Source organism: Pollicipes pollicipes, unplaced genomic scaffold, assembly GCF_011947565.3.
Source record: "Pollicipes pollicipes isolate AB1234 unplaced genomic scaffold, Ppol_2.1 Scaffold_6138;HRSCAF=7277_pilon_pilon_pilon, whole genome shotgun sequence".
NCBI classification, from domain to species: Eukaryota; Metazoa; Arthropoda; class Thecostraca; order Pollicipedomorpha; family Pollicipedidae; genus Pollicipes; species Pollicipes pollicipes.
In genome coordinates, this window is record NW_023596818.1 from 14,015,548 (window position 1) to 14,039,479 (window position 23,932).

Sequence of the window (23,932 nt, forward strand, 5' to 3'; positions counted from 1 at the left end):
ACGTGGCTTTTGTTTTGTTATCATCAGAATGATCATGACACTTACTTCCATCGCGTCGCTCGTCCCGCATCGAAAGGCCGTCCTTCTACTTTGAATAGGCCTACGTTCACGCCCCCAGGCGCAAAACAAAATACAACGTGCACAGAAGGTAAATATCTTTGGGTCACCGACCTTGATAACTCGTAATGCTGCACCACTACCAGGGGAGCGTCAATGATCAGTCAGCCAGCGTCGGTGATCGTCAGGGACCGGAATGTACCCACTTCCTGCACAAATGTCCTTTTTGCTTGCGTTTGAGGCTTCAGGAAAAGATACACGTGTATTATGAAGTACTTCTCTGATCTACCAGGGCAATGGCATGGGCAATCAATGCAGCTATGGCAGCTGGGCTCCAAGCAGTCCAGGCACCTGTCCATGATCGTCCTGACGTACGGGCTGCTGCAGGGGACGGGGCGCCGAGTGGGTGCGACTACCCGACATCAACCCCTACAGACAAAAAATAACTGAATTTGTCCGACGCAGCACGGGATGACCAGCCCGTCAGGATTTAAAAAGGGCGTTAAAAACACGTCCACGAGCGGAAATGTTCACTTCTTTGACTCCATCACAACGCTCATCCAATACGGGAAGCGACTGAATGTTACACCTGATCGCCGACCACTGTCCCAACCATTGGAACAAATCCGCCGCCTGCATTCGTTGCCATTGCACTTCAACCGCCTCCTGGATGCTTCGCTTTAACAACAATGGCTGGCCCGCACGCACGTACCACTTTATTATTTAGACTCCGTCACAAGCTTGGCGCGGAACAGACGAGCAGTCATCAGTGCCAAACACTTATCCATAGCCAAGGTCGTTGCATAACCCGAAGCTAATCCGAATATACGGGCCCAACGCCGCAGGCTCTGCGAAGACGAGACTCACCGACCAATCCACCAGCATCCGAGTCAGCTCGCACGCGCTGCACTCCAAGTGCGATACGCGGGCCGCCCCGACTTCCTGGCGCAGCTGGCCCTGCGCGCGGCGGGGTCTCGGCCGTCGCGTGCTGCCGGGCCGCCCGTCCACTCCACTGCGTCTGGCTAGCGCCGGCCAACTACGGCCCCGGCGGGCCGGGTCGGCCGCCCGGCGGGTTTGCACCTCTGATTGGCTGACGCAAGGCGGCTGGCCGGCCGCAACCGGCCGGCCAACCTTGGAGGCGCCTCGGCGGCCGGGTTCACGGCTCCGGCGCCGCCGCGGTCACGGCCGGCCCCCCACAAACGCCGCCACGTGCTCCACGGAGGTGCGCCTCCTTCCGACCCGCCCCACCCGTCTCCCAACCGCTCCCCGTCTCCAGGCGCCCACGGCAGTCACCGCCGGCGCGAGAACAAGCCATTTTGACCGGCACGCGCTCGTCGCTGCACGCATCGAAGGCGTCGTGAAAGACGACGGCGATCGATCTCCGCGATGACTCATGGCATGGGAACCACGGAACAAAGAGTTCCACATTCGAGTCAGCAGTCTGAACTGCACCGTGCCTGCAGTTCCACAGCCACACAAGGCGACGTCCCACAGCCACGGCTAATGGCACGTCAAAGGACGAATTTTGAAATAGCCAAAGCTCGAGCCCAGTGGGCTACTGCGACCTCCTCCGAAGCCAACAGCATGGCTCAATTCACACGAGAGGGCAGTTGGCACAGCCCGACATTTCCGTTCGGAATGGATGGCCGCGGCGAGAATCAATAGACCCAGACGGGCGGAGGGTGGGTCGTATCCACAGCTCTGCGGCCGCGGCGGCAGCTGCTGGGGCGCTGCAGCGAGCGAAACCAGGACAGACGCCTGCGGAGGACAAAGCGTGGCACTGCCGCAGAGCCTTGCCCGCGCGCCACGGAACTCTCGCGGAGGGCGACATACTGATGGCTTGGCTGGTGACCCTAGGTGACTACTTTTCAATGGGCGTGGGGCCTCACAACCACAGCTAGCGAACCTGACGCGTCGCAGATACCTATGTCTGAGCGTTCCAGGTGTCTCGAAAGGCCCAGCAATGCCACATGACAGGCTCAGTCCACCGCAGTGTGCCAAGCGCGTGATCTAATCGGCCCAGACGCGACAGCTGCTATCACGGCGCTGCAGAGCAGCCGTCCCGGCACTATCGGTCGCCGCGGTGAGGTCATCCGAGGTGACACCACGCGCCGGTCCGCGCTGGCTTCCGTGCCGCCGTTCTTCTCCAGGAGACCAGTCAGTACGAGGACGAGGAGTGGACAGTGGGCAGCGGCGCGACGACAGCAAAGCGCGGCGATCGGAGGCAGGCGGGGGCACGGGAGTCCCGCCCGGTGCGGAGCGGCCGGGGGCGGGGGCAGGCTTCACCCCCGCATGTTCCGGAGACCCGCCACGCCATGCAGACGAGAGCCGTGGCGTCTCACTGACGCCGCTCCTGGCGTCGCCCTTGGCACGCCCGGCATGCCGCCACTGACGCTATCGGCCCACGCCTCTGGGACTGCGTCCGTCCCGCCCGGTGCGGGGCGGCCGGGGGCGGGGGCAGGCTTCAACCCCGCATGTTCCGGAGACCCGCCACGCCATGCAGACGAGGGCCATGGCGTCTCACTGACGCCGCTCCTGGCGCCGCCCTTGGCACGCCCGGCTGCCGCCACTGACGCTATCGGCCCACGCCTCTGGGACTGCGTCTGTCCCGCCCCTCAGGCCCACGGGCGTCACGTTCGCTTGCGGCCGCGGACCGGCGAGGATGACATAAGATGTTGAGGTGCGACCGGAGACGGCAATGCGCCGCCTTATTTGACCTGGCTAAGTCACGCGACCCCCGCACCACGACCCAGATCGCCAGGGGACGACACAGAACCGGAGTCAGCACATGGCCAGAGGCCGAGGGCGAATGACGACGTTTCAGCGTGGTTCACGGCAGGAACACTGGCGCGTGCCATGTGGTCACGGTCAGAACGTGCCAAACCCAATGGTACAGCCAAACCCAATGGTACAGCCAAACCCAATGGTACAACCAAATCAAGCGAACTACGAACAGAACGTATGTGTTAACCATGCTATGACATGGCAGGCATACCAGCTCGGTCTTCAGACTCTATTTTAGCCGGTCCTTCGGATTATTTTTTATTATGGTGCCTAGTGTTCCCACTAAGCCGATGCCGTCCATAACTTCAACTCCGTTTTGTACTACTTGACAGGCGGGTAAAATGTGAGGAATGATTGCGTTATCCGTGGATCCCTGTGCGCCGTCCCAGCAGAAGGCCATCATCCCCAGCAACCCGACGCCGCCAGGGGGCTGGCTGACGAACATATTGAGCAGCGCCAACCTGTGCACGGACAGCGCAGATCTTCAGGACGGAGCCGTGGACGGGAACTACCGTCACATTCTCCATAGCCACCGCATGCTCCTGCGGATCACATATGGTGCGCGGGAGCTGAGGATAATTGAATTTGAGGTGGCTTACTCTGATTGGGAGTGTATATTGCCCGGCAGTGGGTAATGCACACGGTGTGGCAGGTGTGATCAGCGTCGCCGCTGTCTTTGAAACAGTCACGACTCGCCCATTTTACAGCGCAAGTCGTTTCCACTCGGTATCTGCCGCAGCTCTCGTCCAGTCCTCCCAGCCGCGCTCTACTGTCCTCGGTGCCGCTCACAGCCGCTAAACCAGAATACTACGTCTGCAGCAGCGCCGCCTCGGTGGGCGGAAGAGGTGGGTCAGCGCCCGAGCAGACGGCAGACGGCAGACGGCCGGCGACACGGGGCCGAGCGCCGGCGCGGCCGGACAAAATGGCGGCTCCGCTCGGGCGGCAGGCGCCCAGCCGGTCGGCCGGTGGTCGGGAGAGCACGTGCTGGCACGGGGGGCGCTGGGCGGCTCCGGCCGGCAGCGGCTGCAGCTCAGCCCACTCCACTACGGCTGACAAAAACACTTAGTATAGACTAGTGGGAAAATCGGCTGTGAAAATCACACGATTATTGATCGAAAACACAGGTGACCAGCAATCCTGGACGGATCATTTCGACTGAACGGAGCCCTCCCTCATTACGAATAGCGTTGCTCCGTGAAAGAACGCGAGGAAATCCCGATTCTTCCTATGGCATTAGGTTGCCGCCGATGCCTTCCTCGCATCCGGTCGAAATCATGGTGTTCAGCCCCTGGCGCGCCCAACTAGTGACAACAAATCGGACATCATTCGCCACCGTCCCTGACGCGCCTGTACGCCAATGTCGATGAGGTCCAAAGACAAGGCCCCACCCGCGCTGGACACTCAGCAACCCAACGTGGACGAAGTCCACACTCATAGCGCGCCAGGGGCCTCCAGCACCGCCAGCAGGCTCGCCACGCGCCCCGGCACACCAGCCAGTCCAAACTGACAGAAAACGCCGGCAGATCAGGCCGACGAGTGGAAGCGGGCTCGACTGTCTAGCGTCCATCGGAAGTAGCCGAGCGGCTTCGTCCATGGATCCCACCTCTTCGTGCCCAAGGCGCCACAGCAACCCGAGCTGCCGGTCCGCGGGGCGGCGCCGGGCCGAACGGCCACCACCGCGGTGTCCAGCCGGCCCCGCCCGGCTGCAGCCCCAGCCCGAGCCCGTCCGGGAGCGACGGCGCCGCTGCGGTATTTGTGGCGCAGCCGGCTCGATAGCGCCGTCCCCGATCCGGTGTGGCGGCGGCAGCTCCCGCCACGCCCGGCCCGGCCCGGCTCGGGTTCGGGTTCGGGTTCGGGTTCGGGTTCGGGCTCGGGCTGGGACTCGGACTCGGGCTGAGACTTGGCTCGGGCTCGGGCTCGGGCTCGGGCTCGGGCTTGGGGTCGGGCTAGGCAAAAACCGCCGTCTTCGCGGCGACATGTTTTTGCGCCAGCCGCCGGTCCGGAGATCACGTGGCCACGTTGAGTCACGGGGTCAAGCGGGGGCCACGGGTCACACTGGAAAAGCGGGGGCCGGCTGCCACGTGTAAACGCATTTGAGGGAGGGGAGAGGGGGGAGGGGTCGCATACCAATCCGGCAACTCCTACGTCCACCCCTGATATGAGTCAAGTTGTCAGCTTCCTCAGTCGCTCAAGCTGGGCCCGCCACAGTCGCAGGTCACGCTTCTGGCCTCCCTCACCGCTCAGCTCAGGACCCGCCGCCGCCGCCGGCTGGCTTATGCTCCGCTCCCGCCACAACACGACTTCTGGATCCGCCCATGATACACGTCAGGTTACCGCCCTCGACCCCCGCTCAACTCGCACCACGCCCGGCGCGGGTCCGGTGACCCCCCCCCCCCCCCGCCAGTTCACCCTCGATCCGCCCCTGAGGCAGGTCGGTCGGGTCGTCGGCCGGCACGGCGGCGGCGCCGGGTTGGGCAGCGTATCGATCAGGCAGCTGAGGCTGCAGAGGCCGGCCGCCGCTGGACGGCTGGGGACGGCTGGGGACGACCGCGGATGTACAGCTGACGACGTACGCCACTGTATGGCTGGGGACGACCGCGGATGTACAGCTGGGGACGTACGCCACTGTACGGCTGAGGACGACCGCGGATGTGAGGCTGGGGATGCGGGCCACTTTACAGCTGGGGACGAACGGGACAACCGCGGATATACGGCTGGGGACGACCCGGGCTGTGCGGCTGGGGGCGACCGAGGATGTACAGCTGGGGACGACCCCGGCTGTACGGCTGGGGACGACCAAAGCTGCACAGCTTGGAGTGGAACGCCGGAGCCCGTGCAGCTGGCACCCGGACGGCTGCAGAACTGGACACCCCTGGGGACGTGAGAATGCGCGAATCGAGCGCTGCAAAAGCGTCCATTTTCCCCCCGACTGGGATCTTGTCTAGGTCACAAAACTCGGCTTCGCGGACACGGCGTAACTAGTCTCGTGCCATACTGGTCTCGAACCCGAAAACCCAAGTCCCGACTGGACGCACGCAGTACCATGTGCATGGTGAGTGCAGTCGCCCACTTAACTGTCCACCGATCGTCCCATGACGCGGCAGAAACGGCGCTCCATGGTCGCCGACGTCCAGCGTGAAGCTAAATGCGTAGTTTGTGTTCGTCGTCGCCATGGATACGCGGGGTGCGTGTGACAACTGGCCATTCAGCGCAGGGCGCTGCGCCCGGGTGCTATATTAGCGCCACGTTAGTAGCGACACATCACGCTGGTGTGATGCAGGACAAAGCAGGCGTTGGTTTGCTAACAGTTGCGGAACAGTGGACGTAGTTAAATACAGAACTTGCAGTACAACAGCAGAAGCAGAAATGTGGCCATTCAGGAGATCCGAGACAAAAAGCCCCTATCCTCGACGACCAAGGCTTCTCCGCCAGCATATGACACGTAATAAGGAAAGAGTCCAGCTTTTTGAAAGTGGGTTACATGCATAACAATGCTTTTGTATGGTACGGCACCGCAATATCATGACAGGTGAGCGCAGATCCAAAATATGACGACTACCTGACCGTCAGCGAAAGCAAACCCCGCTGTCTATCAACTCGGCATCAGCCGTCAGATCGTGGCTGTCGGGTGGGGACAGTGCCCGAGTTCCTGGATGGCTGGAAGATGTGAATGATTTCATAATTAGATACAAAGATTGGGTTCATCGCATGCGTCTCCAGCGCTGCCATGACTCTCCGTTATGCTTTTGTGGGGACAATATTAACATGAATGTCTTCAATGTGTCTCGTTTGATACGTTTACCCCTAGTCCTAATCGTGTACTCTTATTCACACGTCCACCAGTATTAATCACGTGAAAATTTGTGCTGTGCTGCCGTTGTACTGCGCTTTCTGTGTACTCCTGCACTACACATGCAACATAACAAAACCTAACCTTTGTCTAGAGACTCATCCTATGATGCCGTGAAAGGAAGACAGTGACAATTATGACGCTGTCCCACATTTGCTTAGCTTTTATTTGGAAATCACACCTTTTGTCCCGTTTTACACAAATAAGATTTTTCACTTTCTTCAGAGAGCAGGGGAGACCAGTGTTTTCAGGGAGGATGATAGCGCGGCACGAGAGTGATATCGTGCCCCTCTTTACAAATGTTCACACATGATTAAAACTGTGAATAACAGCACACAAGACGTCCCGTTGTCAAAACGACATATTTAAACATTAATGTTATTTGCTACCACGAAATTTCGCGTCTGTGGCGTCAAAACGTGCCTATTTCATGACAAACTGGAGTCTATGCTCCAACGGCAAATCGTGCATACGTCCCTGGGGTGTAGGCCCATCTCATTAAAGTAACAATGAAATGCACAGCAGTAAGCCACCCACGCTCCCTGCGCACAAGGCATCAACACCAGCCCAGCGGCAGCGCGGCGCCGGCCGGTGGCCGCGTTCCCAGCTCGGTGGCCTACCCGGCGGGAGCCCCGAGCAGTGGCGTGGGGAGGGGTGGGGCGGGCTCGCCCGGTCGTCCGTCATGAGGCCTGGCGCGCTGCCAACGCCGCTGTCGGCGAAGGACGCCGACCCGGCCCGGCCTGGGCCGCCCGATATCGGCCGCGCGCGCGCCGGCCGGGGGGCGGGGGACGGGGGGCGGGGGACGCGCACGAACGTGGTGCAGAAATGACGCAAAGCAACAATGGTCTACCTTGGTGTAACCAGTACGGCGTTCCATGAAGCCAGGCAACGTCAGGCAAACGTGACTAGCTATTCAAGTAATCCTCTGCTTCGTGCAAGACGGAATGACGATGATATTCCACCGCAGCGATTACATCCGCGATATGAGCTACGTTTGATTACCTCCGTGCCGGCAATTTTTTAACTATGCACCTGCTATCTTGTTTATTTAAAGCACCCATTCATCGCAGCTGCAAAACGCCGCTGCCGACAAATACGACGCAACGAGGGAGTTCAGCCTATCATGTCTTTCCCGTGAATCGCACCCGCTGAATGAATTGTCTAGTCCGGATTCGTGACCGCGGCGCATTTCAGCGGGCAGAGCTCCCGATTTTTGCGGCCACCCTCGCCGAGTCACCTTCAGCTCCCATCGACCGGCGGGCGCCACAACATTCAGTCAGCAGACTCAACTCTGGTGTGACTCAACGCGGTCCACGTGGCGGGCGGCAGTTGGTCGGCTGGTCCAGCGCCCAGACACGGCCCGTTGGTCCACTGCCCGGACCGGCCGCCCGGCCGCTGCCGCCGCCCCGAGACGTCAGCCAGGCCGTTTCGCTGTCGCACCCCACGCTCGCCAGATGTGCTCCCACTTTCCACCCGTCGGCGTTGGGGGGGGGGGGGGGGGGGCTCTCACCGGCGCTGCGATGGTGACGTCAGTTCGGCCCCCGGGTGTGGCCTGCTGACTGGTGCGTGGTAGCCACGGTAGCTATACACACGCAGTTCTTATTCAAGGCAGAGCGCGCGGGAGCAGCGTTCGACCAACACTGAAAGGGTTGAATTTTCAGGGTGTTTCTATAAAAGTTTGTTTACTATGAGAGAGCGAAATGTAGCTGTAGGTAGTCAGTCGTCACTACGGCTCTGAACGGACGCGCACTGCTTTCCTTCTTTTAATTTTGAGGGCGGAGCAGTGACATGCGCACCCTGGGCGTGACATGACCTCTAGACGACGGGGCCCAGCAGCATCACTGAGCCATCGGGCCGACCAAAGCGTCGAGCGCCACGCCTTACGATCGCCGCACCGCAGGAGCAACCATGTCCGTGGCGTGACCGCCCTGTGGCTGAAGCGACCTCCCTGACGGTCGACGCCCACGCCCACCATTGCATCAACACAATTGCGCCATTCACAACTTGATCTGGCAGCATCTGCTCTGCACGTCCGGCCATCCCAGCGTGCGCTCAGGGCACACAAACAAAGGCCACAAACCCGCACTCCCCTGCAGCCCGTACCGTCATCAGGACCCACTGAAGCGCAGCGTGGGCTCTGCAGCCCAGGCGCTCCCCGCCCCCTCGCCCTTGAGGTCCGCGCCATTCAACCCCGCTTCAGCCACCACCCCTCACCCTCGTCCGCTTCGTCCAACAGCGCAAACGTCCGCGGACACGTCCCGACTCATTCCTATCGCCTCCTCCCCCCCCCCCCCCATACAACACGCTAGCCCGGGACCTGGTCCCCCCCCCCTCGTCCTCGGCCCCCACTCACCAGCGAAGTCGGTGGCGTTCACGTCGGCACCGTCGCGGAGCAGCCGGCGCACCAGGCGGCGGTCGCCGCGGATGGCGGCCACGTGCAGGCGGGTCTCGCCGCGCTCGTTGCGCTTGTGCAGCCGGCGCAGCGCGGGCGTGGCGGGCGGCGCGGCCGGCGCCGGCTCCTCACCGCTCGATGCCGTCCAGTCGGCTGCTGCCGGCGTACAGCCACGCGTTAGGGCAGTTTGCGGCACAAGCGCGGCGGAGGGGGGGGGGCAGCGGTTTGCTGATTTTTTTTTTTGGGGGGGGGGAACTTGTGTCGGTTGGCAGGCTCGCACGCACTACAATCATCACACCACTGCCGGGGCAATGTCATTAAACGGAATGTTACACATTTGAAGATATGCACTTTTAACTAGTGTTATAGTTTTAAACAGAAAACACTGCTCACGACAACACAATTTCTCTGTAAGTTGACCTGCTCCTCAATACGTCAGTACTTGATAAAGTCACCGTACCGTACACAACATTGATTGAGAGCCAATTGACGGCCGTTATATCTGGAAATCGTGCTCATGAACGCCACATATGAACAACTCGGCAATCGTATCTTTACTTGGCCTTGATCACCGCATGATCAAAGGAATGACAGGATTTAATTAACGTCATCAAAACGCCATGGATGCCTGGATGACGTTGAAATAGCCTGCACACCTTCACGGGCGTGTAGTTCAGAAACTGGAGGGGTTTAGGTCTTAAGAAGGGAAGGGCTGTGATGTGCACCAAATGATCTTCAAGATGGCTGTTTCCGTTCAGAACCACATTCAAATGTGGAACGCCCCTTTCACAGCTGAAAACGGCTGGTTCTAGTTGAGGGGTGTACGGAAAGTGACATTGTTCATGCTCAGCAATGCTTGGGAGCGAACACATTGCTTTATCTCCGGAAAGGGCGAGCCTCTCCAGCCACCCCTGGCTTATCATGCCGTGACAGCCGCACTCTCTGTGAACGAATGGGCGAGAGCGGGGTGCGCCCAATGCCAAGGCTGGAGCACGACTCACGCGAGGAAAGCTGGAACTCCCCAAACATCCGGGAACTGACCCCAAGCTCAACCTCAAAGCTGCAGTGTTGCAATTCCGCAACCATGGGCAGAACTGTACATCGTAGGGACGATTGCAAGTGCCTGTCGTTTTTGTATCACTGACGTCATGCGAAAGTAGCCGGAGACATAAAAGAGCCTCGATGACCACCTTTCCAGCCGTGACGTGACGATTCCTTCGGGGCGACCACTCATTGCCATAACCTCCACCCCCGCGTCCACAACCATTCTCTTTGAAATTTGGGACTCCTCGCGTTAGTGTGCCGCGGCCGAGTCCGCCAGGCCGGCGCCAGCGCCAGCAGCGCCCGCTCCATCCAGGCACGCCGGAAGCACGTCAACAGCTGGCGAGCCGGATCGATCGCGGCCCGGCTCCCGCTGCACGGCAGCGCAGCGGCAGCTCCGCGCCGCCGCCGCCGCCGCAGACACGGGATGACCAACGGAAGCGGACCGACACACGACCGGACGCTTCGCGGCCGGACCCCTGTGGCTGGTCTGCGTACGAGACAGCGGCCGATAAAAAACCTCGCTCACAAACGTACAGCCGTTTCGATTCAAAACCCGCTTCGATCTCGCGTTCCGACCGCTGTGGCGCCGTTCCGGCCGGTTGGGATGGAGGCTGACGGGAGCCTCGAGCGAGATCATGTCACCGACGCGGTCAGGTCATCAGCGCGGTCAGGTCATCAGCGCGGTCAGGTCGCCGGCGCGGTCAGATGATGGGCGTGGTCAGGTCATCGCGCGGTCAGGAACCGGCAGGCCCCTCCCGGGAACGTGGGCCGGAACCGCGCGGAGCGCCCGGCCTCCTGCCCCACAACGCGGCCAGCCCAGCGCACCGGCCATTCCCGGCGGCGGTAAGAACTGGCAAGTCGGGCCAGATGGGATGTCATAGGTGGCGATCCTATCGCATCCTTCACCCGGCCGCAAACGTCCGACGCCATTCTTGGATGTCATGGTGTTTTGTATTTGGAGGCGCGCCGACCTGCGTAGCCATTTTGCGCCGCATCCTCCTTGGGTATGCAACAATTTTAAGGTCAAATTTGACAGAAACACTGAGCTTCAAATTCGACCTCAAGAGAATAACATACGTCCCTAATCATCAGAAACCAAAGCCAAAATTAATACATCATGATGTCCACAGAAAATGCAGTCGTAGTTTTAAAACGCTAACCATTACGCCACCTTCTTGAACTCGCTGCACCTACACATAGGAAATAAATACACTTCGAAATTCCTGCCCGAGCGTAAGCGAAGACTGTGCACTGCCTCAGGCCTGATTAGGCCCGGCCAGCCAGGCGGCAGCAGCCTTGTTTGCGGCGAGGCCGGTGCGCCGTAACAGGCGCCGGAGGTCCGAAAATGACTGGGCAGGCCGCCCAGACAGAGCGCACGACGCTGCAACGACCTTGTTTGCGCGATGGTCAAAGGTCACGTCGGCTGGAAGACTGCGCACACACGCAGCAGCCGGCGCCGGACGGTCGCTTTGCCGTGAGGACTCGGGATGTCTGCACGCGGCAGGGAAGTAGACCACACGCCACGGCGTGGTAAACGACGCACAGCCGCCGGCGCATACGTAGGTGAACAGCACGGCCGCCAGCGGACGTGAATCACGGGCGGTTACGACCCCACGGCTCCGCGGCGGACCGCCATCCGAGGGGCCAAAGGTGCTGGCACCGGCGACACTTGGCTGGCGAGGGCAGGGTCGTTCATTAATCCGCCGTCTCCGGCCGCCATTAACTGGAGAACAAATGTCCGCGAGCTCGACGGAGACGAGGAAGGTCGCGCCGAGGCATTGCCATTTTTAAGGCGGGGTTAAAACGGCCGCGCACCGGCAGGGCGGCAGACGGACCGGCGATGGACGCCAGATTAGGCCGCTACTGCGCACCGCGGCGACGATCCAGAGTGAGAGTGCGCACGCGACGATCGATACTCCGCGGCTTCCGCCCAGGATACCGGCTACGTCATATATCAGGCCGCGCGAGGCTGAGGGCCATCGAGTCCCTACACAGGCGGCAGAAGCGGCGAAACGCGACTCCTCACTGCTTTGAGGATGTCCTCGGAGTGCTTTCCCGTTCGCTCACCGCCTACAGCCAAGCGGCTCGTGCCTTGTAGGCTGCCGACGGCCCACGTGAAACCCGATTACCACATGCCTCTATTTCGGGTCGGATCTCCCCGCGCGCCTGCTGACTGGGATGAGTCTTCTGCGTCGCACTGCGGCCGCCGGCGCGGCGGTGCAGAGCCGGCGGCGCCCGACGCTGATTGGTCCGACCGCTCTGATGACGTCAACGCGCTGGAAAACGGCGGCGACGGCCGGCCCCCCGCGTACGGGCGCCGGGTGTTGCGAAACAGGCAGCCCCAGACCACAGCCGGTCACAGCGGGCCCCAGCGCTTCGGGGAAATGCGGAACTGGCGTCAGCGGCGTCCGTGCTCAGCGTCGCCGCTGAACGACAAAGAACGCGTCGACGGTGAACGATCGGACAAGACTAGGCCAATTTCTCCGGAAAACTGCACGCTTGGGTACGGCTGCCCCACTTCCAGTAGCGTGGCCGCACAGCTCGACCGTTCGTCTCATGGTCGTGTTTCTCCCGGTGTTCTTCGCGGTACAAACACCAGCAGGCGGCGCGGGTTCATTAGTCGCGCCCACCTGCCGCGAGTGCATCGTCCCTCCGTGTGCTCCCCTCCTCCTCCATCGGTAAAGAGCCCGCGGGCTGTGCAATTACCGCAGGCCGGTCGGGTCGGCCCGCAGCGTGTCGTCAGCGGTCGCCCTACCCCTCTCGGATCCGTCCCGAGAGGGCACGGCCGCCAGGTCACCCCGACCGAGGGGCGCCGGTCCGACCGCCGCCCCACCCCACCCGGACCTGTCGCGAGCGTCACCCGCCAGCCCCGCCCCGCTGGGCCGGAATGCGACAAACAGCCGGCGCGCCGCCACGCCGCTCCGTTCCGCCCCCAGACAGCCGTCCGAAGACATGACAACAACCTGCGTGGCCCGCAGACCGGTGTGTGCGAGCTAGCCGGCTCGGCACACTGGTGAACTGGTGTCCGTAGTACACGACAGCGCGTAGCTCCTCCATTCCGCGGTGGGCACGACACGGTCGTCCAACCGGGTCCTTCCACAGGGATGCAAGCCACTAGTGGAAACCTTGCAAAGATTGTTGTCGATCAATGGCACCAGCAGCATTCAGCCACGAAAGAAACATAGAAACAACCGCCCTCAACCCCAATTCATCCGGCCTGTCACAAACGTCACCCGCCCTTGCGGACACAAACGACTCCGCAAGTATGCTAGAGCGTTTTAATTCCTACTGCTTTAAAAGTTCACGAACAGCAATCTTTAAACCTATATCATGTATAGAAGATGCAGTATGATAGAGTGGAAACCACAGCACTGGTGCGAGGTCGGCCGCCCCGCGCCTCGTCTCATCTGCCGCCCCATGGGGAAAAGCATAAGTCATTTCTGCCGGGTCCAGACTCGCTCTTTTAGAGTATCCAAGGCTCATCGGCGATAACCCGGCCTTAAACCTGGCATCGTTAGCTCGCCATGGGCTATTTTCGAGACTTTCGAGACGTGCTAAATAACGTTCGGTGACGCACCACGAAACGCGCCGTTCTTCCCGAAGGAGTCCATGGACCCAAATCCGATTTTACCTCCGTGCCACGCGTACGTTTTCGTTGGTGGCAGCAGAACTTACCCAGCAAATCTAGCTCCACCTCATTCCGCTCAGGTAGAATCGATTCCGCCGACAAACCGCACTGGATTGCTGCAATTCAGACCCCAATCAGCACGGCCGTTTTTGCCAACGGAGTTTTTGGGCCACAGATTTGAGATTCCGGCTCAAGATGCGGTTTGATACGAGAGTCTGCTAGCCAATGAACCATTCGCAGGGTATTAACAGCTATCACCCTGACGTTCGGGAGGGGGGGGGGGAAGGGGGGTTATGAGCGGATCGGCTGCTGAGGCCATTGCACGCTCGAATATACCACCTGCTGAGCGTTATACCGCGATTAAGGCCAGTATATGACACACAGACCGGTAGCGCCAAAAAGTGTCAGGAGTTGATGCGGTTGCATCTCAAGGTTGATTTCTGAAAAGTTTGCCAACTGCAGCGCTCATTGAGCTGACTCATCGATGATTCCCTTTGAGCAGCTGAGTCAGCTCCGACTCGGACTCGCTTAATTAGCAAAGGCATCGATTTCACTTTGGCGCATCGCAAAATTCCGGAGAAAACGCGGAGTTCGAGCAGAGTGAAGCCAAGTCTGCGCCTGGTTCAAGATTTAAGGTGCCGCATGTGTGACAGTGCTGAGAGGGGGCACCGCTCGCCTCTCTGCTATCTGTCCGCCTCAAAATGTCCATGCTGTAATCGCGAGCATGCGTTACCATTGCGCACCGAATAACAACACAAAAACCGAGGCAGCCGAAACGCCGCTACAGCGACAAACCCCGGCAGCGATGCAGGCATCGATTTCAGTGGCCTTTCGAGTTACGTTTAAATAGACTGCCAGACGGCAGACGGACTGGCTGCATTTGGTTTCCGGTGAAGTGAACCGCTACGATGTTTTCCGCCTCCCCTCCCGCTCAAACATCAGTAATAGGATAAACGGCCCCGCTACCCCAACATATTTCGCGGAGAACGTACGCCACCTATCATCATGGATCACGCATCCAGCGAAACAGCCGGCTGCCCTCTGAACATAGGCGGCCATCAATCCAATGGGTATATATCCGGCATAGCTCTCCGTCGGCCACGCTTGGCGGGTGAGGAATCTCGACGAGAGAACGGGTAATCAACAAACATGATGGACGGTTTTGAGACACAACTCTGGCAACGCACATCGCGCAATCGCCGCAGGAGTTGCCACAGCCCACACTGCCTGAGTGCACGGGTCTTTGCACACGTGTGCAATGAAGGGATGTGACGCCAGGTGCGTTCTCCGCTCACCATGTAGCGTTCCCGACGCAGAACGCGCCGGCTACTACCCGACTACCGAACGTGCTCCGACATGGCGACCGCGTGCGGATTTCAGACGCAGCAGGGGCGCAGCCAAGGGGGTGGGATCCAAAGACCTCGCCACGCTCGTATTTGATCCCTATAAGATGGCTCCCCAACAGAGTTAAGTTAAAATTCGTAGGAATCCGCTTCCACGGAGCTCCCCCCTTCCTCTTCAGGAAAATCCTCGCTGCGCCCCTGGCACACAGTATAGCGAAGGCGTAACATCTTCAATTTGTGCTAGAAGAAACGGAGGTGGTTTACGGTTACCCCGTACACACAAAAAAATTACAAGGCCTTATTTCGATGCATATGAAATTGACAATTTCATCAAGTCCAGATGTGCTTTTGGCACTCACCTGCCACCAACAACACAACACAGGAAGCAGAACTCCCGAAAAACACCGCTCCTTTGCCTCCTGGAATGAGACGCCGGTCCACCCGCTCCGCGTGTAGCCACAGACTGCGCGGCAGAGCTGTGGAGACGACCCCGCGCCGCCGCGTCGGCCGCCAACGTGCCCGGCCCGCGGGCGAGCACATGGGAGAGGGCGGCCCTTTGTTCCCCACCGCGAATCGCGAGCGAGGGGAGCGGTTGTGGAGCGTTCCACGTGAGCGCCGTGACCCGGAATCGGCGGTCCAGCGCAGGTTCGGGGAGAAGGGGATTTAAATTAAATAGCTCAGGGTTAGAGCGAGGGGAGGGGGAACCACCCCCAAAATGTCAGGGTAAGTGGTGAACCAATAATACCTACTGCCAGAGCAAGCCAGGTCCGTGATAATCGGCGTGTATTCGGTGCCAACCCAGATAACTTCATGTTTCTAATATTGCTTTCTTACCAAGGCCATTTGAAGCATCCCCATATTCCAGACCAGGAATAAAATAGCGCTAAAATCAGAAATGCGTGGACAATTGCGTTGTTCCTTTCCACGTGACATAGCTGTGAAACTCAACACAGCTTGTAAGCATCACATTCAGAGGTAGCAGCAATCTACACAACAATCAACTGCAAAAGCACCCGACATGAACAGAGGCTCCTAAAGTGTTCTAGAGAACAGAAACTAAATTCCGATAAGGGGACGTCTTATTGCTGTTGGACTGATAGAAGCTTTGGGGTGAGCCTGGACACTAAGACACAAAGCCCACCCATGGCACTCAATGACGTTGTGGGGAGCCATTGTTTCCGTGCAACCATATGGTTGCAGGGGTCGTGCTTACCGATTGCGAACAATCATATTCCAGCTAAACATGTAGAGAGCCGCGACATGCTCCGCGGATTTACTTGTTATCTTTCCGTTTTCCAGGAGTTCTCTCTCAGCTCTGGATTGGGTTCGCAAGTTTTGGCTTCATCACGATCTATACGGGAGGCACGTGGCACATGATGACGTCATTTTGGCAGCGTCCTGTCCGTGCTGTCACGGCAGAAGACAACAGGCAAAATGACCAATTTCCCAGATGTTCGGTTTTTGTGTGAGGGTTCAAAAATTGCTTCCTGGAACCGTAATTTCATCACAAATCAACTTAATTGTCTGTTCGGCCAGAAAGAAACAAAGTAAAAACCCATTCTGGCGGGGTCCATTCCTTCCATGTACAAACAGATTATGGCGTGCGTGACCACAGCATTACAAGGCCAAGACCAGTTATAATTTAGTTGCGTCTCAACGCCGACGTTACTGACTAGCATAAGACAATGTCAAACACTTCCATCATTTGGAGTGAGCCTTTAGCCCCAATTGTAAACGTTTACGAATCGTAGCGTCTTGGGCATCCATGAGGCAGGTAAAGCACAGGGTATGGGGAAAGTGCAGCTCATAACAAGGCTTAATGACCCGCCATTTGACAAAATTGTTGCAGCGCTCCGACCTAAAACGAATTGCGTGCCGAGCCAAAGGTGAGGCAAGCAATTGACATTTCATAGCGCCTCATACAACCGCGTACACTACTGCATGTTCACCCCATGCACAACAGCCAGCCGTGACGTACCAGTGGAGACATAGTGTCATGACAGGTAGTTCCAGAACCTTCGACATCAAAGCATCACACCACAGCATCACATATTTTCTCTAGTTCTCCATTATCATCCATTCGGCCATGCCTTGCCAAGCATTCGACAGGTACTGTCTGCGACGCGATGTAAAGTGGCTCCGGGATTCCACTGCACCTGTCCGCGAAACATACAAAAGCTATCTAGATCAGAAAAGGTCAAACGAAAATTGGAACTGCGTGCGCGATCTCAGCAGATCAGCTGACGTTGTTAGCAAGGATCTCGGGCGCCAAAGGATTCACCGGCAAATTATGTGCAGGATTCCAGACCTCAGGTGATCCTTTTAAAAAAATCACGCGCCGGGACCACATTAAAATTTAGGGACCTTGAAAAATATCCGCAGGGCATTCGGCTTTTATGAGACAGCTCTCCAAACCGCAGCATTTCAAACAACTGAAACAAAGAAGGAAGATCTTGTTAACAGCAATGTGATGTACACAGTTACATCACAGGTAACACAGTGGCTGTGCAGTAGCTAGTTGGTAAATACATTACGGGTTTCAAGTCCGAGGGAGTAATTTGACAAAGTAGCCACAATCTGAGCGGTCGCTTGTCAATCCAGGGCGAAAACCTTATATCGCATTGTCATCGACATTATCAATATTATCGCCAGATCATTGTAACTTCAATAGCTACAAAGCATGGGGAAAACAGCCCAAACGGACCCCAGTTCTGATATTTTTCTTATAAAACTCCAAAGGTCTTAGACTGCTGGAGCCATGTTCAGAAAAATTAATATCGATTCAGGATCCCGAGACATCCATTGGCCATACACGTGGCTCTTCAGTCCTGGGAGATCCGGGCATCCAAGACTCAACACTCAGATCCCGCCCATTTTTCGGGCATCAGCGCACGGGCTGGTCAGTCCGGGAAACGCGTTGACAATGCTGAATATTTTGCACCTTTTCATAAGCAACGCAAAGAAACGTTGTCTCGCCGACCTCGTCTCCATTAGAAAGGCTCCCGTGAGGTCATTCTTGGAGCCACGTTCGATAATGCAAACACAACGGTAAGTTTAAACGTCCCTGATTACACACCGCATGTCGCCAGGCTGATTGCACATTGCAATACGATTGAAGTGCCGAAATGACGACAAACTGACGCCAACAACCGTGACGATGGTCAAGGCAGGAGGTCGTATGTGAAGACGTCACGTGGCCTGTTTCGAAATAAGCCGGGAGCACATCATCACTGAGTCTGATGCCAGTGCCGTCCAGCCAATACCCTGACTTGCACTCCTTTGAAAGCATCACATGCTGTTGAAGATGACCAGAGCTTGACAGTTCGAAATTCCGCGCATGCTGGAAGTCGACCTAAATCTGGCCGTGCAGACTCAATCACAACCCACAACCTTCAAATGCACCGGTCTCCAATGTCTATACTGCATTCCGGTGCTACATCCCCTGGCCGGCGTCATGCGAGTGGGACACGCTTTGCTGAACCGGTTGCCAAATTCCGCCTGGACGAAAACGGTGCCCCGCGACTCTAGGCCTAACCAAGTCGGTCAGCGTTTACACGCTGTACTTAATGTCACAGTTCCAGTCAGGCCTTCGCCCCTCGGTTGCTCGGCCCGAATAAATACGGTGCAGCGTGTCAATATCGTGTTATTTCGTCATTATTGACGGATTGAACGCCTTCATCCAATCTCCAGGCACCAACGTTGTCAGCACAAAGGACGCAACACCTGTCAAAAGTTCAATAAGCGATGCTGTGCGACGGCTGGGGCTGTGCGACTCGGGCTGCGCGACGGCTGGGGCTGTGCGACGGCTGGGGCTGAGGGGCTGTACGAGCTGGGGCTGGGGGACTGTGCGACGGCTGGGATTGAGGGGACTGTGCAACGGCTGAGGCTGTGCGACGGCGGGGGTTGCGGAGCTGTGCGACGGTTGGGGCTGTGCGACGGCTGGGGCTGAGGGCTGTGCGACGGAAGGGCAGCGCAGCCTCGATACAGGCAACAGCAGCCAATGCGCCGCCCACGGCACCGCGGGACCAGAGCGGTTCGCGCTTGCCCTGCTGCCGCCAGTCAATGATCCCGATCAAATGGCGCCGCGATTGATCGCAACCGGCGGTGCGGCGGCGAGATCATCGCTCCGCCACTGACGGCGAAGACACGTCCGCAAGCGGGCCTGCGGCGAACAAGCCTGTAGTCTGCCTCACTGAAAGCGATTTCAAACCACGCTCCGACCCACTGACCTGAATTTCTGGGAGTTCCGCCCCGTCTACCCGCCTGACTCCCGCACTTCCACGGATGACAGCTGTACGCCTGCGTCGTCCGCGACCGTCTTCGGCCGCCCCTCCCCCCCCCCCCCCCCCCCCAACCAAACTGGGCCGCTCCCCGTGCCTGGGCGGAAAGCATCCCCGAAAAGACATCCGAAGGAAGTACGCACGGCCGCGTACGCCTATCACCGCAGGCTGATTGCCCCGCCCAAGCTTTAACGAGTACAAGAATCGTTCAAAGACCTCGTGCTGGACGGCTTATAAGCATCGCGACATTTCGTTAGACTGTGAGCGACTATCGCATTGTCACTTGTGACCCGTTACGTTTGCGGAGCGCGAGCGGCCGGCTTTCTTTAACCGGCCGCCACACCACACCGTGTTCCTGCAATGCTACATGCGGCGCGAGCGAGCGGGCGAGCATGTGCACGCAAACCGTTGGTGACAACACCAACGTCGGGCCGCCAGGCAACTGACGCTACAAAGATCGGGGCGCCGCATTGCGCTTTATGGTGACAGCGCCAACGTCACGTCACCAGGCGGCGGGCATGACAAGGATCAGGGCGTCGCATTGCGCTCTATCCCCCTCCCCCTCCCCCCCCCCCCCCAATCCCCGCTTTGTCCCATTACACGCGTGCGTTGCGCTGAAACCAACGGCGAAGCCACCAGAGATTGCCCAGGTGCTTTAAATTTACGTTGAGATCTCGTGCACTGTGCACGAGTCACCCCCACAAGCGCAGAAACAATGTGGCCGCACCCCTGCGCGTCGGGCGAATGACGTCAGAATTGCCATACGCCCTTTATTGTCTCAAGTAAATTCTTAGACAAAACCACCCTATGGTGACATGCATGTACCTGAAAGGCCCAGGGCACGCTTGTGGGGTGCCTCCCGGATACCTGTTGCAGCTAACTTCTTCCCATATCATCTTAATTGCTTCTGTGCCGCAATGTGCCATTTTTAAACCCAATTAGAGGCACTCTTTAGGCAATGGCACGCTCTTGTAAAAGAACAGGCTAACTTACACCATCAAGGGATGCAACCGGTACAACCACTCGCAACACCTCCGATGGGGCGGCCCCGTGAACAAAACAAAAATTCGAGCAGACCGGTCATTGATTGCACGCGCGCGAGTCGCGTGCAGCCAGCGGACGCGGAGCCTAATTTTGTGCGCACGGGGCGCGCACAGCGCATGAACAGGGCCCGGGCCAGGCCGAAATGTGTCCCATTCGAGCCAGTTTGGTCCCATGCACACTGACAAAACCGACCCATACCGACGAATTGAAACAAGGCTGACAGGCGGGGCCCACGCTACTGCCGCGTAGGCCGCGGACGACGAATGCGGGTAAGAACCCTGACCACCATTATGTAAGGCAGTGCCGTCTTGCGAAAGTGGTCTGCCCATTCTGCGGAACAACCTCAATCGAGGATAATGTTACGGTTGAGGAGTCACTGGCGGCGCATGCATGCAATCCTCTCTTTAAATGCATCGGCTTGCAAAGCGCTGCCCGAAGGCACCGCTCTCCTTCTGCGGAGGACTGCGCGCGTCACGTGGAAAAACATCAAGGGAAGCCCGTCCGCGTCTCTTCGCGTAATAGCTCGTCACTCTCGCGGTTTGCCGTCGACCCTGGCGACGGAGTTTGCATCTCTGACCGCTGAACACGCCAAGTCACACATGCGGCCTCTATCCGGCTGCTGACCGCCAGGCTAGGCCGCTGACCACCGCCAGGGTCCACTGGTGCTCACGTCTGGCCAGTACCGCACCCCGACAACCCGCGCGGCGTCACGTGCGGCTAACGAACGTGGCCGCTCTGGGCCATCACCTCACGACTTGCCCCGCCTCTTTTGGCAGCCGGCCAAATGCGACGGGGCGCTGGCGGCCGGCCGAGAGATCGTGATATCAGCTGGCACATGGCATATACAACACACGACGTGGCAAGCAGGTGGCGAAATACGGTGAGGAAATGACAGAATATAAATGGCATACCGTGTGAGACATGTCAGCCGTGTAAGGATATACCGATAGCAGGATAACGGCAAACCTTGCCGAGTAACACGTGCCGTATACGGCATGCAGCACCTCGGTGTGCATCCTACCCCGTGAACGATATGCATCACTCGGGAAGGTTCTCAGTTTCGCCCTCGTGGATGTCATCAGTCGCATGGGCGAAGTTTGCACGGCTTGTGGTACTGCTTGCCTGTTCCGGACGCGTTGAGCGCTAGGGTCATTTTGCACCCCAGAGGAGTCACTATTTGCGCAGCATAGCGTGTATGTTTCGGACAAGTATGGTGTCCCGAGAAATGCAAGACGTGAGGCGACTTTTATATTCAGCTACTCTAGCTTGATGAACCAGAATTGCCCGACTGCTTTACAGCCCAGCAATATTGTTCACCAGACTGCACAAATTTTGGGTCCACCAACAGTGAGACAATTCTGGCTCACCTAAGCTGAAGAAGCTGATTAGAAAACAGCCCTCCACGAGCGTACTACTCCCAGCGAGAGCAATCTTGGCATGTGTGAAATGTCCAACGAAACTTAACCAGAACACGGGACCACAATGCCAAAAGCCTCCCACTAACGGGCCCTAAACACCTCACAGGCCACGTGCCCAGTCGCTCGGGCCCCTGAACACCTCACAGGCCACGTGTCCACTAACTCCCGACTCCTGAACACCTCACAGGCCACGTGTCCACGAACCGCGACCCCCGAACACATCACAGGCCACGTGTCCACGACCGCTCCATAAACACCTCACACAGGCCACGTGCCCATTGGCTCCCACCTCTAAACACCTCACAGGCCACGTGTCCACCTGCTGCCGCCCCTAAACAGCTCACAGGCCACATGCAATGCCGCATCACTGCGGCAGCGCGGTCGACCACGCTGGCGGTGGCGGCGGGTCACCTTGAACCCGGCCAACACATTCTTCCTGCGACCGGTTGCATGAGACGTGCAGCCACTGGGCGATGCACGGCCGCGGACTGCGGCGGGCGTGGCCGGCGTGACCACAACGGCTGCACGGTCAGCCAACAGCAGCCATCTCCTGCAAGTCATGACGTGGGGGCGCGAAACACGGCCTCGTCGGCGACAAGGGGATGCCGACGGTTGAGAAAAGGGAGCGCTTAACCTGCCAGGTCGCAGCAATGCAACGCAGAACAGCATCGCGGAGTGTCCGCCACCCAGCTCCACAACGCCGTCGCCCCACCTAACCAATCCTATCCAATCCAATCCTAATCCCCGTGCCCAGCACATTCGCGGAGGAGCGCCCACGCATGATTCATTTTCACGCGGGGACGGCAATCTCCCTCGCGCCTCTGCCTCTCCTGCTGCGGCCGTCGGCGCCCCCTCCCATGACGCGCCGCCGTCCGCGGAAAACTGCACCGCAGCTGCCGCGGCCGGGCCCGGCCCGCGCCAAGGAAAGTGAAACTGGCGGCCGCTAGATGGCAGGCGGCGCGGTCAGCGCCGGGTCGCCAGGGCGGCCGGGATCACCAGGGCGGGTTACCGGGCGTCCGGGATCACCGGAGCGGGGAGTGGGACGATTGCGGCTACAACGGCAATTGAGGGGCGGCCAAGGTCACCAGGGGCTGCCACCTCTTGCCACCAGGGGGCGTCACCAGGTGGCTCGCCACCACCTGGGGCGGATGGTGGTGCTGTGCTGATGATGATGGGGGTGATGGCGTGGCAGGGGCTACATAAGTTTCCAAGGAACCCCTCCCATCCCCCTGAAATGTGCGTATTCCGGCCACTTCACCATGTGGAGTTTCCCCAGCGTTTTCCAGACGTTCGTGGAAGACCCGGATAAAGGTGAGTCACGCCCAGACGAGACATTCATGCAGTGAAGAAACGGACCTCCACAAATCCTCCACACATTTCACCACCACCCTCTGCTGTATGGCGAGAATACCCCCCCCCCCCCCCTCTCCGGCATCAAAGTCCGCGCAACGTATCCGAACCACATTTGTCTTCACACTACACCTAAACTTTCCGACGTCGCGTCCCAAACGCCGCCTGAAGTCTCACGCCGCCTGTTGCTCGCGACCACGAAGGGCCGGTGGCGGTTCTGTGCTGATGATGGGGTGATGGCGTGGCAGCTACCACATTTCGCCCTGCGTTCGCTCCCGGCTCCGCGCTCTGCTCCTCCCCGCGCTCCGCTCTGCCGGGAGTTGCGCCGCACGGCGAGTGGCGAAGGCGGCACAACACCGGCAGGCGAGGTCCAACAAGGGTGGCCCTGGCAGCAGCACGCGCACCAGCGACATGGCCCGCGTGTTCCGAAGTGGCTCGAGAGGATGATCGGTGGGGGTGGCTCCCGTGCTGGGCTGATCATACGGATGATCAGTGGGGTGATCGACCTGCTGGGCTAATCATACGGATGATCAGTGGGGTAGTCGTCGTGCTGGACTGATCATACGGAAGATCAGTGGGGTGATCAACCTGCTGGGCTGATCATACGGATGATCAGTGGGGGTAGCAGCCGTGCTGGGCTGATCATACGGATGATCAGTGGGGTGATCGACTTGCTGGGCTGATCATACGGATGATCAGTGGGGGTAGCAGCCGTGCTGGGCTGATCATACGGATGATCAGT

At 58.8% G+C, this 23,932-nt stretch overlaps 1 protein-coding gene across 1 annotated transcript in view; it reads right to left on the reverse strand.

The window, feature by feature from the left end:
• LOC119105336 (ankyrin repeat domain-containing protein 11) overlaps nucleotides 1-23,932 on the reverse strand; it is a 40,210-nt gene that overhangs the window by 10,574 nt on the left and 5,704 nt on the right. Inside the window, exon 4 of the mRNA XM_037228804.1 lies at nucleotides 9,045-9,239. Coding sequence (XP_037084699.1) covers nucleotides 9,045-9,239 — 195 coding nt within the window. The remainder of the gene's footprint in view (nucleotides 1-9,044; nucleotides 9,240-23,932) is intronic.